Source organism: Phytophthora parasitica (genome assembly GCF_000247585.1).
Source record: "Phytophthora parasitica INRA-310 unplaced genomic scaffold supercont2.8, whole genome shotgun sequence".
Classification (NCBI taxonomy): Eukaryota; Oomycota; class Peronosporomycetes; order Peronosporales; family Peronosporaceae; genus Phytophthora; species Phytophthora nicotianae.
Window position 1 is genome coordinate 1,737,500 of NW_008648994.1, and position 21,888 is coordinate 1,759,387.

The window sequence follows — 21,888 nt, forward strand, 5'->3', positions numbered from 1 at the left end:
TGCCGATAGCCCTTAACTATCAGATATGGACAACCTGACGCCAAAATATGTTAAACATGCTACTTTTTCTCGACGTTCAGCTTACATTTTGAGGTCGGCTAAATGTTGAGTGAGATAACATCGAGCGAGTTACGCAGTACCCTGGAATTAAGCCGTTGAGGGCTGTCCATCCCTAAAGGTTTTCCTAGTATTAATAGCTTTTCTAATGAAATAATGACAATTCTTTCCAGCCTTAGGAAAAGGAAACTAGGGTGCTTTGCTTTAGGCTGGGAGAACTGGAAATAGCGTTGATGTATTTCATGTAACAGCGTTAGTGTGTGCAAATGTTGCTTCGAATACATTGTTCTGTTCTCAATGCTCTGTCATAAATAATAAGTCCTATAATATTTCTGATGTTTCTTTATCATGCATATTACGGGTTTGAAGTGCGATATAATTAGCTCCTGCTCTTTAACACTAGATTTATCTTGTGGTGTTCGAATACGTGCTATCTTAACAAGGCTGTAGCGGTGCCTTGAGCGCTTGAATCATCACGATTGGTCGTCAACTTGCGTAATACGACGCCATTTTTCAGACATCGTTTATTATGTTGAATTAACGAAAGAGTTTAAAATACGACGTCATTATTACATGTCCAGGTACTTTTTTTTTAAATGTTTACTTTTGATACCCTCAACGTGATATTAGAGTGTGAGTTCTTCTTCGTCGTATTTAATCTTATGTGATTCTGTAATGATACTAGCGGATGCACTTTCCACGGCATCGTCGTCGGTATACTTAGGTACAGTGCGCGCGGAAATGATAGGCGAAAAAGTAATGTTTTGGATAATTTTAACAAATCAAGCGCATTCAACCTAAGCGTTTCATCCAATCAAAACTAAATTATTGTGCGTTCTATTCGCAATTTCCGCGGGCGTCTGAGAGACACGATCAGCCCAATAGCGCACCCAATCATGCAGCCTATCATACAGAATGCATTTTGACGCTAATACAGAATAAACCTTTGACTCGCCATCTTCAATCATGACAAGTGCGCGCCCTGACGGCACCCCAGGGACGACGCTACGCTCACCGCTCTGGCGTGGCCACGCACCACGTGCATCTCCATATCGTCCGCCAAATCGAGCATCATTCGATCCACTCCAAGAGGACCCTCTTTTCCTCTCTGACCACCCGCGAACGCGTGAGGAAGTGGCCACTCTAGTGCCAAGGTAACCAAGTATCTCGGGAACTGAACCTGCTACAGTACCTGCTCAAGCCGCCCCGGCGGGTCAAGCTGATGACTGAAGCCGCTGCTTCAGAGGCGTCAACGGCGTTAGTGAATGTTTTGGATCAAGTTGCTGCACCAGTACCAGGTACAGAGGCTCCAGGGGCACGGGAAACTTCGGGGCTTGTGGATGATTCTGTTGATGCAACAGCACCAAATTCTGTTTCGGTGAACCATGTAGCCACAGGGGTGACAGAAGATGCTGCACCGGCAGCGCCAGCAGCTGCAACACCCCCTGACAATCGTTATCAACTACTCGTGCGGCCCATTGTGAAGACGTCCATTAATCAGCGTGATTTGTCAGCTGAAACACTGCGTGATGCTGTTTTAATGGACGGTCATTCAACGCTATTATGGAGTCTGTTTGGGAAATGTTTTCTGGTCGAGTGGAGAAACATGCAGTCAAGACTGACGTAGTATGGAGTGTGGTGACTCTTCAGTTCGCAGAGTGGGCTAAAATTGTGCAGTTCAAGGTGAAGAAACGTGTAGTAGACTCCACCAAGTTTCGCCAGGCATGGAACCAGTGGCTTGTGGCAACGCGAGGAACAACGGTGGCGCTCATGATTTATGAGTATGGCATGGCCATTGCGTCGGAAAAAGATCGGGACGAGTTCATGAAGGCATGTATTTTGCCCGAGAAGACGGACCGTGCTGGCGCTGCAGCAGAGTCTTCAGTGCGAGATGTGCTGGTGGCTCTCAGACAGAAATGGGGGACTACGTTTATGGCGGCATCCGTTGTCTGGAGCATGTGGGTGAACGACATTATTCGGAATGGTGACCGCTCTACATGGAGTACCGTCGTAGCAAACCCGCCACCCCGCTACATTGCCTACTATCGCTAGCTGAATCGCGTTTAGAGGAGCACCTATCAGGTGTGGCTCAATCGACAAACTTGGCATTAGATTGTGTGAGAGCTTCTATTGCTGACTGCCAGCAACTGCGTTTCCTCCTGGTTTCTGCTGTACGCTTTGTCGACGAACAAGAGCAGCGCTTGACGGCGCGTGAGGCCGTCATTGAAGAGGTCCTCCGCGACATGGTGCCTCCGTCACCAAGCCAAATAATCGACCCGCTGCCACGAATCGAGAACGTTGAAGACACAGAACATGCCGAGTGAAACGCGATATTGTTTTATTTGCAATTCTTGAGGTTTACGTTTATGCTAGAAGAATTTTACGCTACGGTTGTTTGGGAAGCTTCGTTACGCCTCTTCAATCTCGGTAAATCCTAATCGATCTCCATTGGGGCCTTCTGCATTCACTTCTGGTTGCTTTGATCGCTCAATTCAAAGCGGCCCGACAGGATCAAAGTATCTTAGGATCTTCCAGTCGTAGTGCTCAAAAACCTTACTCATATTTAACCGTTGGTATTGGCGGAATGTATAGACAACAAAGAGCATCAAATCTCGCTCACTTGTCTCGAGGTAGTGACGTTGAATAACCTCTTCACGTAGCCGAACAGGAATTCAATTGGATTGAAAAAAAGGGGCAATATGCGGGTAAGAAAATTGCTACGATGCCCACGCTTCGAAGGTAGTAGATGATCTCGGGGTGCCTGTGGATTGTAGCACCATCCAAAATCCAAAAAGAATTTTACGAACAGGATATTGGCGTACTGGTCCACCAGGACAGTGAACAAAGTCTTGACAGCATTTCGTGAACTCCAAGCGATCACAGGTGCCTTCCGTGCTGAAGTAGTCTAGAATTCCATTCACGCCAAATAAATGCCAAGATGAACATTCGAGGTTTTCGCTCAAAATCACCTCGAATAGCAACCTTCTTCCCACGAAGAGAATACCCGCGCTTGCGGATCATTCCTCGGTTGTCAAAGCTAACCTCATCCAGGAATACCAAGTTCTAGTGGCATCAATCAATGTGGCTTAACTCCTCCACAAAGCGAAAAGGATCTCACTCCTTAATATGCATTGCGCGGCGCTCTAAAATTTTCCATGTGAGCCCAAACTCGTGAATTATTCTCCAGACAGAAGTCTTTGAGATGTTGACGGATTGTCGTCTTGGCTTCACGCAGGTACGTGAGAGGGTGTTCATGATAGTAATCGAACAGCCAGCGTCGCTGAGCATCCGTGAATTGCCTTTTGGAGGCGGGATTGACGCGCTGGAAGGTTTCTGTATTCTGATAGACATTCACCCAGTTGCGAATGGCCCGTTCCGACTTGTTGAAGATACGCGCACGGTGTTTATTCGAGTAGCCAAACTTGTAGTACGCGTACAAGCAATGGTACACCGTGTTGGCGTGAGCATGCTGCCGCGTAGCAACCTCCTTCATGATCTTTTGCGCACTGCGCACTGTCATTTCAACTTCAACGTGTATCTAGCATCTCATTGGATAATAAAAATATCTTTCTTAATTTTGGCCTCTAACAACGCCGTTCGCTTCGCGCCTTTCTCCGAATTGCCCCGCTTCGGCAAATTTGGGCGGAATTGACAATATTGCGGTTGGTTTGCGGCCTCACTTGCTCAAATCCGACACTTTGGCGCCGAGCAACACTTCAAAATCTGCTCAGACCAGGTCACACAAGGCGCGACAAAGATAGGTGAAATAAGTATTGCCATCGATTTCATCGTTCTACTGTTGTTTAACGTGTCGCACTTATTTTGTATAGCTACAGGAGGGTCTAACGAGCACTCTGATGTTAATGGTGTATAGTATTTTGTTGTTTATAGATGGGAAGGGGCAAGCCCCTGACGTACATCGAGAAGGATCCGATTTTAGACTATTCGGAGAACAATCCGTCTGCTAACGCTATTGCTAAGCGTATGGGTCGCTCGTGGAATGTCGTGAACAACTTTCTGCCCAATCCCGCGGCGTACGGCTCGAAAAAGAGCACGGGAAGGCCCAAAATGCTAGGAGTAGTGGCCGAGTGCCGGCTTTAGCACGAGGAATCGAAGACTGGAAAGAGCGCTAGAACGCTCAAAGATTCGTTGCAGCTACAGATATCTGTTCGAAGGTGCTGCACGACTCAGAAAACATTGTGCACGAGAAGCGCTTAGCGTGCCCAGTGCTCAAGCCGGAGCACATCGCGGCCAGGTTGAAGTGGACCAATGGGTTTGTCGAACACGGTCACAAATGGAACTCTGTAGTATTCGTTGATGAGAAAAAGTTGAAAATGGTTGTACCTGATGGCTGTCAGTACTATTGGAGAGATCTTAGGAAGGAGAAACAGATTTACTCCAACCGGCAGTCTGATGGCAGAAAAGTGTTCGTGTGGGGCGTGAAGGGCAAGTCGTAGCTGGCGTTTCTGGAGGGCAAGCAGAACGCGGAGAAGTACATCGACACGTTGGGTGCCTATCTGTTCCCGTTTGCGCACCTGCATCACGGCCTCAACTTCCAATTTCAGCATGATAATGCCTCCATTCACACTGCCAGGGCTGCGAAGTGGTATTTGGAGGAGCAAAATGTGTGCGTTATGTGGTGGCCAGCCAAGTCTCCGGACTTGAATCCGATCGAAAACCTGTGGGGAATCCTAGCGCGAGCCGTGTACTTGGACGGCAAACAGTATGAAACCAAGGCGGAGCTCGTGAAGTCGATTAAGAAGGCGTGGGACAACATTCCCACCTCTACACTGGAAAATCTTGTAGGATCGATGAAAAAACGCTGCATCGAGTTCTACCGACTTACAAAAATCAAGGCGAAGTACTAAAGTGTTGATATCTATCCACTATATAGCTTACCTAAGACACAGCGAACTCTTGAAGACGGTTGTACGCAGTTCGTCTATCGTGTTCGCGCTTGGTACAGTCCAAAAAAAATGCAGGTTCTTGACTATAACTCGGCACTCAAACGTCGGTTGAAGACGAATGACCCCTCAAAATGATCGCAATAGTGTGCTGCGTATTGGTAGAAAATCAGGTCTCTATAGTTAATGGTTGGAAGAAATTATTTGAAAAACCAATTTGTCGCCTATCATTTCCGCGCGCACTGTATGATGCACTTTTCTGTCAGCGGGTTTAATCAGTTGGCACATATGAGACCTCATCGGTGATAATGGTCTTAATTCTTCAAGAAGATGTCGCTAGCTCAATCTTGGTACGGCATCAATTCACTAGGTCTGCAAAAAAAAAAAATTTCGATCGTGGATATACGTTCCGATTTGCGAATCACCTATTGTGGTCCACATACATTTCCTCTCAAAGTACCTAGTATGTGGTCCACATATTATTCTATGAAATGATATTTTCCCACTGTTGATAAACAATTGTTCCGCCTGCGTCTCCCGTGATAATCATCTCTGGGAGTTTCAACTGTACGTCGCACATCTCGAAGTGGGGCTGCGAAATCAGAGTGCAAGTACGCCTTTCCAGGCATCATCTGCGCATGTTCACCCACCTATCTGCTGCCGACGTATCCAGTTTCTTACAAGGTGTAGAAGTGCCTTCTTAAGAGTTTCTAGAAGGCTCCAAGGAAAAAAAAAAGAAAAATTGTTTTACTTTACATTTTAAAGCAAAATTCGTCTGAAGCGGACAAATTATTTAACACCTACAGACTGTAGGTGCTAAATAATTTGTAGGCTGCAGTGCATACACCATCATGTTTAGTTTCATCTTACACACGAGGATTAAAGGGTTAATTAAGAAAACACTGGTATCAGTACTAGATTGCACTTTGCATGAGCTATTTCCATGAGAATTTTGGCAACGGTAACCAGGATATTTTAGAGCAAGTAAGGTCTTTAAATACGCGCAAGACGCGTCGTGCTTAAATCCTGATTCATGCTTTAGTTAATTAGTAACTTTTCACGTCGTGGTTTCAAGTAATGTATTGTACTTCGAAGTATTGCGTCCTCGTGGTCGCCATGAATGGGATCTATTTCCTGCGTAATCAGTCGATCATATGATCGAACAGCTAACGTTAAGCTGTACATGTACACCACAAACAAACGTCGCCACTTTGCCACTCACTGCTCATTGTTGTAACCGAACTTCCTGCAATGCACAGTAGCTATCTACAACCGCCCAACAGCCAGTGCGTGAACGATACTGTGATCCGAACTGTGGTGCAACGGAGTACTCCTCTGTCTAGAGGTGAAGTGTGTTTGCAGTACAATCAACCTTCGAATCAACGGCAGACATATGAACATTCGCTATCTCCGACCGACACAGTTACGCCTGAGATGACGAGGGACCATGCCACGCAAACGAGGACTGCGATGCTGGCAAAACCACCTCGATGGAGGTCTCACTCGACGATATACCCATGTTGTGCCACACGAGATACCCAAAGGGAGAACATCACCTCGACCAATACTGAGTCACCGTTCGCGACTAGGGAGCGAGAACGAGAACGCCACCGCCTAAACCAAGAGCGCTACAGGGCGAGGCAGAAGAAACGCATAACGGACCTTGAGGACGATGTGCGAAGGCTAGCGAACGAGATTGAAAACCTCAAATTCGAGCTTCACGGCGTTCCCATTGGTGTAACATCTAAGCAGACTGTATGGAATGTTGCGACCGAATATTTCCGTCTTTTTCAATACGGCTTGTCAGCAGGAGCGCTGCATGGATACGCGTTGAGCTTCTTGCAGAAAACAATGTCACCGGACGTGACAGACGGACTCGAGTACGGACCAGAGTCGTTGCTGGAAAACTGGAGGTTGATATCATTGCTTTTCGACGGCATTGATGTGCGACTTCACCAGCTGGTCGAAGTTGGTAAAAAATCGGTGGTCGCCACCACAACAACCAGCATCACAATTTCGAAGAACACGGTGCTACGGGTATTTCCTCACTTAGACAGTGACGGAACAGGCGGAGCTGATGTGGTCAGGTGGTCTCCTCTGAGCGTGAAACTGCGGAGCCGGGCAATCACCTTACACGGTTCAGTGCGCTTTGACTGGGACAACAAATGCGAGCGCGTGATCGGTATCTACAGTCAATCGGATTTGCTGACACCATTGCTTAGTCTTTTGGGAGACTTGGACGGCGTCGCACGCGTACTTGACGGAGCTCTGGTCACATCGGAGTTTAGAATATCTATGAAAGCGAGATTTTAGTATTTGGGCAGTAGGGCATTCTCGGTACCAATATATGTTTCAAGAGATGATCGCAATGAGGTTTCAGTCTGCCGGACACCAGAGGTTGAAAAAAAAATACAATAACTATTGTATTTCTGTTTGGAATAGCTTATTATTGCTTCATCTTCCCTCCAACCCTTTGATGTAACTAAGTTACAACTCCGTTATACATGTATATGGTATACGTATCTTGTATACCAAATACTCGATGACGACCATTTCGAGGATCCATTGTTTACATCTATTGTTTATCTACCAAACGAGGTGCTCAGAGATTACCAAGAAGGACTGGTTCGTAGAGCAGCTAGAAGAAGTAGTAACAACAATAATTCACTTTTCAATTTGCTTCAGAGATAAAAGCTTCTTCTGTAACATTTGAAAACATGTAAAATACTTTCGCAATACTTTTTACCTTGGTTTATACAAGTATAAACCACGGTCGGGCTAATATATTTATTGCAATGGTTGGTCAAAATACCGTATTATTGATTAACCCTGTATTGCAATGCATATTACGGATCATGAAAACGAAAATATAATAACCTATTTTATTTTCCATCCTCTGCAGACGCTGCCCATAGTAATAGTAACTCCAAATTGTTTTCATAATTGGCCTTTTGTTTGAGCGATTCCAGCAACGACTTACTTGTGTGTGGGGGATTTACCATACGATTATCTAGGTGTGTGTATGAGACGTTTGTCGGAGTTCCGATGATATCTGCGTCCCATTGAATGATTTCGTTTCCTTTTGGCCATCAGACTTGGATGGCTCGAGAACTTTCTTGCTGGCCTTGGTCAGGGCTGCGAATTTCATAAGGAATGGTTTGTGTTGAATGAGGTGCGGTACCATCAAATGCTGGTGCTTCATATGAAACAACGAACTCCAGACTTGTTCGCTGACAAACATAAACAGCGCTGTAAGCTTGAGGTATACTTGTATGTATTTAAACCCTCTTCGCACGCCGTATCGCCACCGAAGTGGTGAGGTATACTAAATTGTTGCGGTTTTGTCTGGAAGTCTTACAGTAGCAGAGTTGACGCTGTGAAACAAGATTGATAAAATCATTCTGATATATCAATGTTAATGCGCTGATACAAAGAAAAGTCTATATTAACTTTGATTTATCTATGTAGTGATATTTGACTTCGTCGATATCAACAAAATATCGATAAAACGATAATAAAGTGAAGAGTCGGAAATCTTGAGTCAGGATCGCTTCGTCGCTAGGAGTTTTTTTCCTCCCGGTCGCCTTCGCGTGACAATAGCAAGCCATCACCCATCCTTGTGTTCCTTTCAGCGCGGCCTCACCAAGGTTTGATCCGTTGCAAAATACAGGTCGACGCACTTGACATGCATAATCTAAACATCTAAAAAATTCCTTATCTTTTATTCCACAATGTGAATAATACAATTACTTTTCTTGAGCTCGCCTTGCTGATACACTTTGTTACTACCTATAAGATGAAAGAGGCGGCGCTAATTTAATGACATTGGACTGCAGGAGTTTCGGTTGATAGCTTTACTTGTGTGAAAATGACTGGGTCGTGCAATCCCCACTGTTTTTCAAGACGTGTATGCTCGTCAGGTGCTGTAGTTATGGTTTCAGCCAGAACACGGGCAGATTCAGAGTGAATCGAGAAGAAGGTTATATTGAAACACAACGCGGCCGAGCTCAAGCGCATCAATGACTTAATGAGGTAACGTAAGCTATCCACTACATAGTTTCTTATCCTTGAAAATATCATCGATATATCGCTATGATAAAATTATCCTCAGCATTAAATGCTGAGGCTCTGTATCAGATCTAATAAAAAATAGTAACGGAAATTGAAGCAGTTTATTTTTATCAATGATATGAGTGATATTTCTAATGCTTCTCAAACCTGCTTACAGATACGATTACAAACCAAGTTTGTTCGCAATCACAGAATATTATAACCAGTACCGTTATCGAACATTCCTCACCTTGCAAGTCCACACTCCATTGAAAGGTAGCTGCCTACGCTGGCCCTGAGTGGTGCCGTAATTAGTAGAGTAACACAACATGAATGGTCACCTCTCGCTCGTAGAACGAAATGCGACAATGGACGCGATTCCACACAGATTCACCGTTTGATCACATTCGTTACCGCACTTGCATCAGGGCTACATATAATACATAAGCCCACGTTCGATCATGTCAGATGTTGGCTCCAGCGTAGAATCAAATCCACGGCCGTGAAATACAGAATTCTCAGGAGATCTATGTGGTCAAGCTTTCTTCCTTGACCGATTCTCAGATGGTAAGAGATCGCCTTAACCAGATATTAACAGGAAGAAGCAGTAAGTATATATGAGACCTTGAAGATGACTGAGCAAGACGAAGAGCGAATTAGGTGAGATTCCAGCAGTTAATTATCGGGTAGAGTTTTTTTCCTGGTCACCGGTGGGTCTGACCCACCTTGGGTCCTGTTGAATTTTGATGCTATTTTGAAAGGGGAACTACTTTTTTTTGGTAAACTGTTTTTGGGCAAGGTGCCTAAAAACAATAGCTTTTATTAGTATTAAAAATTATGTGCGGCATCATGCCAACCTAACAGGGTGTCATAGTTCGCTCTACGCCGGTTCTACTTATTAATACCAGCCGAGTAACATACAGCACAATGACAACTAAGTTGAGCACAGCATCTTAAACAGGGTCAATATTATCGAAGAAGATGTCAAACGCGCTGTGCAACTCAGAGTGTAGGTAGTTTCAGACTTGAACTATAAGAAGTTGGATCATGAGAGCATGGTGCCCACTGGTAAGGGTCGCCATGCTGAAAGGTTCGACGTTGAAACGACTGCACAAGAGATCTAGGACTCTGAGTAAGAGAGCAACTTCAAATACACTATCGCTTTTGCATTTAACAGCACAAGAGACCACACAGAGTCAATAATACAACGACACTAGATCTATACCATGTGGTCTTAGAGCAACTAGATAAGTTGCAATCGCTTCAAACACCGCAAGATATGGGCAGCGTATCTGGGCGGCCAATACAGCTGAGCGGTGCAATACTGTATCAGACTGACCCCTTGTCGGAGGAAGAGAAGGAGGAAGAGCGTCTTGGGGCTGGCGGGGAGAAAGCAAAAGTGTGCTGGTCTCCCCGACCAACTGCCCTCAACCAAACAGTTGGTTGAGAGAGCCCCTATACTATTTAATATCAATATCTAAAGTGATATCTCTCTATCTCGATACTATAGGCTATTCGATACACTCACCCCTCCAGCTTTTGAAATGCTCTTCATATTTGTTTCTTCAAGTGCGGTTGAGTCCGTTGCCGGTCTTGACGTGTCCGTTGCTCGTCCTCGCTTCTTGCCATTTTGCTCTACGCCTTCGTCTCCACTATCGCAGCTTCTCACCTGCCTTAGACTCTCTCCAGTTAGCAACTTACCTCGGTCGACGCTCGCCACTGCCGCTGTGCCCGCTGCCCTGTTGTGTTTGTGTCCTTGGCTGCGCAACTACTCGCTCCCACGAGAGCCTGCCATGGCGCGAACCAAACAAAATGCGTCTCGGTCAACTGGTGGGCGAAAACCGCGCGCGTCCCTCAGCCGCCAAGCTCGACGGAAGACGTCTTCAGCTCGAAGTACCGCGACATCGCCCCGCTGGCACGTCTGGACCATTTCTGACCGTCTTGGCGCGCAGATAAGCCGAGACTTTCGCTATTATGTTGAGTACATCATTTCTGCAGGGAAAACCGAGGGTTCTTGGGAGCCCCGTTTGCTCCTTGAAGAAGATGGCTTCACTGCGTATCTTGAGCTCGTTGATCAGTACAAAGCCACCGGTGGTCCCATGACCTTCGCTGAGTTCGCTCTCTCGCGGCCGGATGGCTTCTCACAGGCCATGGGCGCCTCCCGCGATGGCCGTTGCGCCTTCCGCTCTCTGGATCTCGCTGTCGACGCACTTGGGGTCTCCGACTGGTACTCGGAAGCTGCTGTCGATGCGTTGTACTGTATGCGTGCTGCGACTGACAAGCCAATCACATCTGCTGGTGTTGTGTGGTCCACACTGTGGACCTTCAGTCGGACTTCCAACCGCGCCGCTCGTGCTGCTGGTCGAGCCGAGATCTGTGAGGATACGATTGGTGTGAATCAGGTCCAGTTTCGTCTCAAAGACGTTCAAGCTTGCGTCGGTCTGGATTTCCTGCTGCTGGCGCCTGACGTGTATCTGTGCGCAGGTGCCTTCCAGATCCTCAGCGTAAGTCGCACGCGTTTGTGCTGCAGGTGACGAAGCACGGTCGCTTCGTTTCCGACGAAAGCCTCGTTCAGATGCCGCTGTTAGAATGCGCCTTTTCGTGGCTGGCAAAAGTGCGGTTCGTCCGACGCGTCCTGATTCTCTGAAATACCGGTCCAGGGAAAAGTAGGATAACTTGATAATAGCACGGCTCCTTTTCGGCTTGACGTTTGTATACTTGAACTTGCGCCTGGAATTTGAAGATAATCTTGAAGTTTGTATACCTTGAACGTTCAACTGGATCTTGAACATAATCTCGAAATGAAATCGCTACTCTTGAATCTTGAGTTGCTGTCGTGTCCGTCGACATACTATTTCGTCCTCGGAAATATGACGTCGTCTTTTTCTTGATCTTTTAGGCGACTTGGCTTCGTACGCTTGAATCAACCCGGTCACTTGGTGTAAGTTCTCGCGTGGTTCCCACGTCTTCCTCTCACCCACCCACTGAATAAGTTACTGTACATTCCCCTTGTCTTGTTGATAACTGCTTCGACGATCTGTCCCACCTGGCCATCGTGCAATATTACCTCGGGAGGTCGCGAAAGACGCGTCGGAGACTCGTACGGCTTGAGTGAGCCGGTGTTGAAGGCCGGATGTAGCTTGAGTCCGGGCGGCAAGTTGATCTCGTACGCGTGTCGATGTACCTTGCGCACGACGGAATACGGTCCAATCTACTTGGGTCCAAGCTTGCGTGAGTTGGAAAACCCCGTGTGCGCCGTGTCCAGGTTCTTCGTGTTTAGGTACACTTGGTCACCAACGTTGAAGTCTTGTTCTTTGCGTCAGCGGTCGTACACGTTGGCCATACGGGCTTGCGCGTCCTCGAGGGCATCCTGACACTGGCGAAGTACGGCGGCTTGATGTTTCGTAAACTGAACGCCTTGGCGACGTCCCCCGCGCAATCCTCGCCGACTTGACTCATCAACAGCAGATAGTGGGTTGTGCGGGACGTATCCAATGTCGGCCTCGAATGGTGACATCTTGGTGCTTGAGTTGACCGCTGAGTTGATGGCAAACTCTGCGTTCGCAAGATGTACGTTCCAGTCATCTTGTCATGGAGATACAAAGCAGCGGAGATACTCTTCAAGAGTTCGGTTTGTCCTCTCCGTTTGACCATCACCTTGAGCCCGGTACGCTACCATCATCTTGAGCTTGATTCCCACATTGTCGAAGACTTGCACTCAGAATCCAGACAAACTTGGTATCTCGATCTGACACGATATCCTGTGGCATACCGTGAAGCCTCCAGATGTTGTCGATGAAAAACGTCGCGACCTCTTGAGCAGAAACTGTCTTCGTCGCTGCGATGAAATGTGAACGCTTAATTAGTCGATCCACGACAACCCAAATCGAGTTCTTCCCGGGTTTTGTATCCGGTAAGTCCGTGATGAAATCCATCGAAATCGAACGCCATCGTTCTTCTGGATTCTGTAGAGACTTCAATCGCCCAGGGGTCTTCGTCAATCGAGGTTTGTTCCGTCTGCAATCTTCACAATCCGCGATGTACTTCTTGATCGTACGAACCATTCACGACCAATACCAGTCAGCACATAGCTTCAGATATGTTCGATCGGCGCCGGAATGGCCACCTTAGTTACAATCGTGTACTTCGGAGATGACGCGATGCTTTAGCGCCACCACGTTTGGAACGACAATCCGTGGATTCTATTCCGTTGTTCCTTGGTACCAGATCAGGTTTTTTTCCTCAAAGAACGTCTTGTATTGCTTCTCAGACATACCACGAGAGTTCGCTGTCGTACCACGCCTCTTGATTGCGCGTCGAATTTCTCGAATGATTTTGTCATTATCGTACCTGTTGATAATCAACTTGATCAGTTCATTTGTTGGGCGAATCTCGGCAACACGAAGTTGGAAACTGGTCTCGTTGAAGCTTGGGACGAGTAAATCGTGAAACACCTTCGTCTCAGGCTTAAGATCTGGTCTTCGGCTCAGTGCGTCCGCGATACCGTTTTTCGCTCCAGTAAATACGCCAAGACCGGCTGGTACTCTGCGAGGATGTCGTACCACCGGGCTAACCGTCGATTCGCCATTTTCTGCTGGAAAATTCCCTCGAGTGATTTGTGGTCCGTCTCGATCATCACCGGTCGGTACAAACAGTAAATCCGAAACGCCGCCAATGCGTTAACAATCGTAAGTAGCTCCTGCTGCTGAGTTGGGTACTTCAGCTCTGCTGATTTCATCTTCCGGCTGGTACAAGCGATTGGCCGCTGGATCCCATCGACAACTTGAAAGAGAACACCACCCACAGCGAACAGACTTGCGTCCGTTCGCAAGTGCATCTGCTTCGTGAAGTCGGGTAAATGTATCGGATAGTCGTCGTTTCAGATCCTTGAAGCTCTTCAGCTGCACTGCATTCAGTGTAATCTTCGAGTTCCGCTGGGTTTTCTTCTTCAACAGAGTAAACAGTGGTGCCGTCAGCTCAGCATACTGCTCACAGAATCGCTGCACGTATCCAGTTAAACCGCGAAAGCTGTGGAGTTGTTCTTGAGTGGCCAATCGCGATTTGTCTGTACTTTGTCTGGGTCGATACGAACTCCGTTTCGGACGATAAAATCACCAAGACACGGGATCTCTTCAGTGCAGAACACAATTTCACGTACTGCTTGTTCTCCTTGAGTATCTCCAGCACGTTGCGTAGGGCTCGCAAGTGCTCGTTGATGTCCTTCGACTTCGTGAACGCGTAGATATCATCGTAGAATGATCTGGTGCGCGACAACCCCTTGAACAACGACGACGTCAACCTATGCATAGTTGCAGGAGCATTGCTGACTCCCATAGGTAGCACCAGGTATTCGTAGAGACCGTTTGGAGCTTGGAACGCGGTGTACTTCACATGATCCATCTTCATTCGAACTTGGTAGTACGCTGACATTAAATCCATACACGAAAAATAGTAGGCGCCAGCCATACTGTCGGAAACGTCTTCCTTGTGCGTCATCGGCACGCTCTGTCTGATCGTGTTGCTGTTAAGGTATCGGTAGTCGTGAACGATACGCCATCCCACGGGTTTGCGTACGCAGAATGTCGGTGCAGCGTGAGGGCTGGTGCTTGGTCGAATCAGTCCCTTCTCGATCATCTTGCGTACTCACTTGTCGATTTCCGTCTTCTGCTCTGGCGAGAGACGCCACTGCTGCCGATACATTGCCGTGTTTGGGTCCTTCACGTCGATACGGTGCTCAATGTCGCACTCCATTGGTAGTCCATCGGGCAACTCTGGCTTGAACACATTATCCTTGTAGACGAGAACAGGGTAGGCTGGGTTATCGTTGAACGGCTCCCAGTCCGTGTTTAGGAATCGCCTGACCTTCTCGGATCCAACGTTGTCCGGTTCATCGCTCCTGTTAAGATCTCGTTCGATCTCCTTGATCGTATCGTTCGTTAGCACAATCATGAAGTCGTGTTCCGGTTGGTCCTTCGCAGGTAACCGTAGGAACTTCCGTAGCTTCTTCCAAGTGATGTACTTGGTCTCAACTCCTTCCGAACCACTCCGAGAGTAAACATTGCTTCAGCTCTAGCGTTACTTCTTTTCACGCTTCACGAGCTTCTCCACGTCCTCAGCTGGTCTTTCAACGCTTTCAACTTCGCCCTCCAAGCGTGTTTCTGGCACGGCGGCTCGACAGGAATCACGGCTTATCGCGGAAGTGCGTTCGCAATTCACAGCATCGTAAGGCCCTGAGCCATTACCCGGACTGCACTTCCCACAGGGAGTCGAAATGTCCGCCGTTGAGGCTCCATCTGAGACGCATACCTTGATGCATCGATTCTTCCAGTCGATATCCGGATGTATATCCACAAAGAATGGCATCCCGAGAACACCGTCAAACTCCTCAGGAATGTCGAAGACAACTGCTACACACTGGTAATTTGGGACACCTTGGAGTATAATCTCGATCTTCACCAACTCCAGGATAGACTCGCCAATCTTGTTGTCGCCGAGCTTCACCTTGATAGTCCGGTCGGTGTAAGCGTGTGTCTTCAGCTCATGCTACTTGACGAATCCACGAGACATGTATACGGTTGTGGCACCACAGTCCAACAGGATCTTGGCACCGAAATTGTTTACACCCTGTACAATTGATCCTTCAATCGAAAACAATGGTGCACGAGTGTAGACGAGAGGGTCTTCGCAAAGCAGATTCAACGTATCCTCGTTTACGGTTAAATCTTCTTAGCTAGCCTACGCCACGTCAGGTCCCTCTTCTACTGGCGTGGCTGATCGTTTCCCTCGTCACTCTTCAGCTTCTTGCAATCACGCTTGAAGTGCCCTGGCTTCATGCAATAGTAGCACACGGGTCCTTCCTTGGCTTGTTCCGCGGGAGCGTAGTGACCTGGCTTGAAGGACTTCTTGCTGAACGGCTTCTTGTTGTTGGACGGGTTATAGCTTGCTCGTCCGCGGGACTGTTGCTCACGCTCCGGCTTCTCGCGGGTCGGTTTGCGCTCGCCACCAAGATGAGACATCTCATACTTGGCAGCATGGTTCATCTCCTCGCTCAGCGTCGTCGCGTATTGAAGCTTAACATAGGCTTGAGTCGCACGCTTGAGACCGTCACAATAGTAACTGCCTTGGTCGACCTCGCTCATGTCCTCAACTCGGAAGATCAACGACGAGTACCTCCCATTGTACTCTTCGATGTCATTGACCTAACGGAGTTCACGTAGCTTCTGTCGTAGCACCGCTTGATAGTTGGAGGCTACAAAGTGAGCGAGGGCATCATCCGTGAACCGACGCCACGTCTGCATATCCGCAGGTGTTCTTGAGGCCCAGAACAGGAACCATCCTGACGCAGATTCCTCCATCGCCGTCCCAGAGATCGAAGGCAGCATGTAGTTGTCGTCCGTCGCGTCGTGACCGTTGATTCGGCACAGGGCCTCCACTTGGAAGAGCCACTGGCGCACATCGTCGTCGCGCTTCCCCTTGAACTTCGGCAGGCTGCTCGGAACGCGAGCCTTGGACTCTATCCGCGGTTAACGCTGCGCTTGATTGTTGGCTTGGAGGGCTGTAATCTCGGCACGTAGCTGTGTGAGCTGCGCTTCCAGCTCGGCTTGTCTCTCTCCTCCCGGCGGGACGTCTTGATCGTTCTCGCGCGTAGCGGAGGCCAAGGCCGTCGAGTCTAGACCAACAAGTGCTACTAGTGTATCAGACTGGCCCCTTGTCGGAGGAAGAGGAAGAGGAGGAGGAAGAGAGTCTTGGAGATGACGGGGAGAAAGCAAAAGTGTGCTGGTCTCCCAGACCAACTGCCCTCAACCAAACAGTTGGTTGAGAGAGCCCCTATATTATTTAATATCAATCTCTAAAGTGATATCTCTCTATCTCGATACTATAGGCTATTCGATTCAAATACCGGTAGGTTATTAATTCGAACTTATTAAACACTCTCTTGGTTTTATTTTGGGTACTAGTCCTAACGGTCTCATTTTTTGGTGGCAGACCCGAAAAAGACCAGACCCATCGGTGACCCGGTTTGATTTCTTCCGATTATCGGGGTGTGAAGCAAATGCTTTGGACTGTGGCGATCGAGTATTTTCGCGTCTTCATGTACATTGTTAAGTCGACTTCTGAAACTCGGCGCTACCTCACGGGCTAATTTACTGAACGAATTAGTGGTGCCAGACGTCACCGACGGCTTAATGCGCTGGGCGAAGGCGTTGATAACGAACTGGGGTTCATGCTTACTTCGCTTCGACGCGATCGATCTTCAGCTAGAATATCTACACAAATGTTCTTCAGACTCAGTGATGGCTTTCACGACGAGCAGCGTTGCTAACACTGCTGCATCGATTGCTAGGTTCTGTAGAGGATGTTGCTCATGTGTTGGACACAGCCCTCACTAAGCCATATTTCAGATTTATCACAAATACAATCGAAACTTTAACGCGTTGCAAGTTTAAGCCTAAGCGTATTATAGCATCGATTCCGCTCTCGTTAGTCTGACCCTGGGCCCACAATGTCTAGCAGTCATATTTATGTGTAATTGACATGTGAAGTCAATGATTTTTTTTTTTGTACCTCAAGATAATCATCACGTGAGAAGCGCAATTCCACGGGGTGTTTGCGAACGAAGTGATCATACGGATGGTCATCAACATGTCGTTCGCAAACATCCAAGGTTCGTGTTTCTGACTGCTACAGAGTATCATTACTCCCACTCTGAATTCAGTCACAATTCGTTAACGTTGCATACTCAATACGATGCATATTTGGACTTTTCATCCGCCCAATTACCAGTCACTCAGCGCCAATGTGATTGGCAACGTGACACAGCGTGCCCGGTCGTCCAGAGAGGGAGGGTTTTTTAATACTAAACAGGAGGAGCGTGCTGCTTCTAGACATCTTGATCTTCGAGGCGCTCGACTTCTTCCGTTTAAAGAGTGTCCACCCATCAGTTCGCATACCCAAGGTGATATCAGTCCAACGACAACAGATTGGCTAAACCCGAGTACTACCCGCAAGCACTCGCGGTCCCTCCAAGATACCGACGACATCGTCGCTACACAAGAACCTGTGCCTCGCGTAATTCCTGATCATCAGCGCACAATGTCTGTTCGAGAGCGCCGCCGTTTGAAGCAAATCCGCTATAGAACAAAAAAGCGCAGGCTTTTGTTGGAGTACGAGGTGGAAATTCCAAGGCTTCGTGACGAAATCCAGGACCTTGAGGAGCGACGTCACAATTACTCGTTCACCCGGACAGTCTGGGACGTTGCCACCGAGTACTTTCATCTCTTCCGGCACGGCACCGTCCCCGAATCGCTACGCAGTTACACAGAGCGATTCTTGCAACAGTCAATTTGTGATCACGAATCCTTACGGAAGACATGGGAGCGTTTTTCCATCTACTTCGACTGCTTCGACGTCCGGCTCCAGCGTCTAGACAAAATTGGTGATGACTTGCTCCTGGCCACTACCACAACCAGCTTTGCCATTCCAGACAAGGCGCTACGACAACTGTTCACCCGCAATACCAACAAGAAGGATGATTCAGAGTTAGCAGCCAAACTTCTCAACCGACGCATCGTCATGTGCGGCTCCGTGCGCTTCCAGTGGGATAACGTGTACGGTCGAGTAGTTAGCATACAGAGTGAGTCTGACATGTTGACCCCACTCCTCCATCTACTTGGCAGCTTAGAAGACGCTTCTCGTGTCTTCGACTTGATCTCGACTTCCTGTTGCTAAATGGTACACTTTACGTTTACTGTTTTAATCAACTTCAACATGACTCTACTATTATCCCAATGACCATCATTCCTCACCCTTCATCCGGATTGAAGGGGCTCACTCATTCATCAATCTGCGGACCTGGACGCAAGACTCGAGCCCGGTGAAAGATGCTGCAGTTACTCGCAGTCGTGCTGCTTGTCTGCTCGCTTATAGCGGCCGAGAAGCCCGAGACCAAGCGCTACACGGCGCTAACGCCCCCTCTGTCGCTTCTCCAGGGGGAAGTGACTAACACGTTCCACCGCCTCGCGATCCCTAAGGGCCCCATCGCCGTGTATCGCTTCGAAGCCGACGTCGTGGAGAAAGATGCCAGTGGTAACGTCGTGCCTGTGCCCACATACGACGCATATCTCCATCACCACGTATTCGGCAGTACCCACAAGCAATACGACGCCATGAAAAGCCGCTGGGCCCCCATGAAGCCCAAGAACTTCAGTCGTAGTGTAGCTTTCGGTGCCGGCACCGAGTGTCGCGGCACGCCGCAGGAGTTCTACTTCCCTTACGCGTTTATGACTGTCGAGGGGGAAGACGAATGGGTGGCCAATGTGCACATTATCAACACGCGTAAAATGGCTCCCGACCGCGCACATCGCTGTTTAGAGTGTCCCTGCACGGCCGAAGATGTGTTTACGGATAATGCGGTGAATGGCATTCACTTCCGCAACGGCAGCTGCAATGCCCAGCTGCAGTTTGAAGAGAACACTGTCTGCTCCGCAGAAACGTACCATGGAGGACTGCGTTGCTGCGAAGACGCCGAGTTTTGCCTCGAGCACAATGAACTGGAGGTTTATGACGCGAGTGAGGCCACTTACCACTTGCGCTACTCGCTGGATTACGCTGAAATCGTACCGGAGAACCGTCCGCTGTATCTTGCGGCGTGCTGTGACGCATCGGGGGATCTGGAACGCATGGGGAACATCGAGTACGACGTGCCTGTGTGCGACCCAGACACGCATCCTGGCTGTGTCCACACCCTGTCGACACGCCAGCGACTGGATAATGGCAGCATCCCGTTGTTCGCGTATCGCCAACATCCGCCAGAACCAGAGCGCGAAGTGGAGCTGGTGTATGCTGTCGGCCACCAGCATCGCGGTGGTCTGGGCATTCAGCTATACGACGACGCCACGGGAGATTTATTGTGTGCTTCTGTACCGGAATACGGCTCAGGAATGGAGGCTGGCAATGAAGACGGATACGTTATCTCCATGAGCACGTGCACTTTCGATCCGCCTCGACGCATGCGCACAACGGACATCGTTCGGATCGTGGCTCTGTATAACAACACAGTGCCTCACACTGGAGTCATGAGTCTCATGTACATGGCACTGAGCGACTTCCCTCTCGAAGATACTCCTGCTGTTAAAACAAGGAGCACAGCTGCAGCAGCTACTGCCGAGTCATCGCCCGGAAGTTGGGAGTTGCTCTTTCTGGGCGTCGTAGCGGGAGCTGCTGCTTGTGCGCTGGTGATGGCTGTTCTAACGCGTTGGAAACAGCGATCGGGCTACACTCCGCTCCAGCCACGAGGTAACTAACCGACCAACACTCTTCACTGATGGATTCACAGAATGCATGTTTTTCATGGACTTATTTGGCCTTGTGCTTCGGCTTTTTAGCCTTGCTTTTCTCTACCTTCTTGCTCGCACTGTGATCACGCACACGCTTCTTTGATCCTTTTCCCTGAGCAGCGGCAGCCTCGGCCGCGGCCTTCGCTGCCTTACGCGCAGCATGCTTGGGCTTGAGCTTCTTCCCCAGTCCAGCAGCGGCGGCCGCGCGCTTCATCTTCTTCGTAGCAAAGCCGTGGTCCAGATTGTCTGCGCCAGCCTTGCGCTTCAACTGGATACGCGCTCGTGCACCAGCAGACGCACGGAGACCCTCAAACTTCTCCTTTTCAGTCTCCTCGCCACGCAAGTTCTTGAAGCGCTTGCCACACACCTGCACACGCAGTTCGCGAGTCTCCATCTTGAGGTTGCGCAGCGTAAGCGTCTTGGCCACGAGAGCAGGAGTCTTCAGCAATATATAGCCAAAGCCCTTCCCAAGACCGGACTCGCGGTCGCGGATCAGACGCACGTTCTCAACTGGCTCAGGTTCCTCATCAGATCGGAGGCGCTTGGAGAAGAACTGCAGCATCTGCTCGTCGGTGCACTTGAAGGGCACGTTTCCAATGAAGACACTGCGACGCGCGTCAATCACAGGCTCGGAGCGATCCACGCGGATTTTCTTCTGGACAAGAGTCTGTATCAATGACAGTTTAGTACATACACTCTGCTGTACATTTCAGGAGCTATCAAGACGTACCGTTCCGTTGAGCTTGAGAGCGGCCTCGACGCTGCTCTCCTCCACAAATGTCACGTAGGCGTTGCAGTTGTCTTTGGCTGTGGTCAGGATCTTCTTGTTGGCGCAGACCTTCATCATGAGCTTCTGGTTGCCAGCCTGGCCCACTGCGCAGCCAGCAATGGGCAGATGTCGGAGACGTACACTCTCGACTTTACCGCACACCGAAAAGTGGTTCTTGATGTCCTTCTGCGAGGCATCCAGCGATACGTTGCCCACAAAAACTGTACGACGCGCTTTAAGGTCGTCGGGTGTGAGTTCTTTCTCTTCTTCACCCTCATCGCCATCCGTTGTTTTCTTCTTGCTCTTTTTCTTCTTTTTCTTCTGCTTCTCGCCGTCGTTGGTCTCAGCTTTCGCGTCTTCAGCCTCGTCATTCGTCGTCTCTTCAATCTCGTCCTCGTTTTCGTTTTCTTCCTCATCCTGTTTCTTCTTGTTCTTCTTAGCCTTCTTCTTCTTTTTGCTTTTTTCGCTCACAGTCTTAGGTGCTTCCGTCTCCTGCTTGGTCGTTTCCACCACTGCTGAAGCGTATGACGCCTTCTTGCCGAAGAATGCAGCGCTCTGAGCGAAGCCGTCGAACAGCGCGGACTTGTCCTGGTTCTTCACCTGATCCTGTACAGCCTCCACCACCTCGGGCTCCAATGCGGGCTGCTTTGGCTCCGAGGCGGCCGGCGGCGCGCTCCTGCTCTTGCTCTTCTTGCCCATGGCTTTTGCCTGTCACGAAATGGATGGAGGCAGGCAAAAATTGTTCTTTGACTTGTGACAAATGAAAATGTAG

The 21,888-nt window shown here is 48.8% G+C and overlaps 8 protein-coding genes across 8 annotated transcripts; 5 read left to right on the forward strand and 3 right to left on the reverse strand.

The window, feature by feature from the left end:
• Positions 1–1,279: 1,279 nt before the first annotated feature.
• PPTG_06072 (hypothetical protein) lies at positions 1,280–2,381 on the forward strand (the record flags this gene model as incomplete). Its single annotated transcript, XM_008899835.1, has 3 exons — positions 1,280–1,625; positions 1,685–2,041; positions 2,110–2,381. 3 exons carry the CDS (start codon positions 1,280–1,282, stop codon positions 2,379–2,381), a joined length of 975 nt encoding a protein of 324 aa, XP_008898083.1.
• Positions 2,382–3,178: 797 nt separating this feature from the next.
• PPTG_06073 (hypothetical protein) lies at positions 3,179–3,550 on the reverse strand (the record flags this gene model as incomplete). The annotated part of the gene is made up of 1 exon (XM_008899836.1): positions 3,179–3,550. One exon carries the CDS (start codon positions 3,548–3,550, stop codon positions 3,179–3,181), a length of 372 nt encoding a protein of 123 aa, XP_008898084.1.
• A 2,662-nt stretch (positions 3,551–6,212) lies between these two features.
• Positions 6,213–7,320, forward strand: PPTG_06074 (hypothetical protein; the record flags this gene model as incomplete). Its single annotated transcript, XM_008899837.1, has 1 exon — positions 6,213–7,320. One exon carries the CDS (start codon positions 6,213–6,215, stop codon positions 7,272–7,274), a length of 1,062 nt encoding a protein of 353 aa, XP_008898085.1. The 3' UTR covers positions 7,275–7,320.
• Positions 7,321–10,804: 3,484 nt separating this feature from the next.
• PPTG_06075 (hypothetical protein) lies at positions 10,805–11,545 on the forward strand (the record flags this gene model as incomplete). Its single annotated transcript, XM_008899838.1, has 1 exon — positions 10,805–11,545. The coding sequence occupies one exon, from the start codon at positions 10,805–10,807 to the stop codon at positions 11,543–11,545; it is 741 nt and encodes a 246-aa protein (XP_008898086.1).
• Positions 11,546–12,330: 785 nt separating this feature from the next.
• Positions 12,331–16,366, reverse strand: PPTG_21816 (hypothetical protein; the record flags this gene model as incomplete). The annotated part of the gene is made up of 10 exons (XM_008900004.1): positions 12,331–12,596; positions 12,688–13,057; positions 13,516–13,756; positions 13,827–14,087; positions 14,170–14,610; positions 14,659–15,043; positions 15,101–15,512; positions 15,559–15,635; positions 15,802–16,158; positions 16,216–16,366. The coding sequence occupies 10 exons, from the start codon at positions 16,364–16,366 to the stop codon at positions 12,331–12,333; spliced, it is 2,961 nt and encodes a 986-aa protein (XP_008898252.1).
• Positions 16,367–17,759: 1,393 nt separating this feature from the next.
• Positions 17,760–18,800, forward strand: PPTG_06078 (hypothetical protein; the record flags this gene model as incomplete). The annotated part of the gene is made up of 1 exon (XM_008899839.1): positions 17,760–18,800. One exon carries the CDS (start codon positions 17,760–17,762, stop codon positions 18,738–18,740), a length of 981 nt encoding a protein of 326 aa, XP_008898087.1. The 3' UTR covers positions 18,741–18,800.
• PPTG_06080 (hypothetical protein) lies at positions 17,869–21,870 on the reverse strand. The gene is made up of 2 exons (XM_008899841.1): positions 21,078–21,870; positions 17,869–21,014 (listed from the first exon to the last, which is right to left on the reverse strand). Exons 1-2 carry the CDS (start codon positions 21,813–21,815, stop codon positions 20,367–20,369), a joined length of 1,386 nt encoding a protein of 461 aa, XP_008898089.1. The 5' UTR covers positions 21,816–21,870; the 3' UTR covers positions 17,869–20,366.
• On the forward strand, positions 18,797–20,437 carry PPTG_06079 (hypothetical protein). The gene has a single exon (XM_008899840.1). The coding sequence runs from the start codon at positions 18,893–18,895 to the stop codon at positions 20,312–20,314; it is 1,422 nt and encodes a 473-aa protein (XP_008898088.1). The 5' UTR covers positions 18,797–18,892; the 3' UTR covers positions 20,315–20,437.
• Positions 21,871–21,888: the final 18 nt, after the last annotated feature.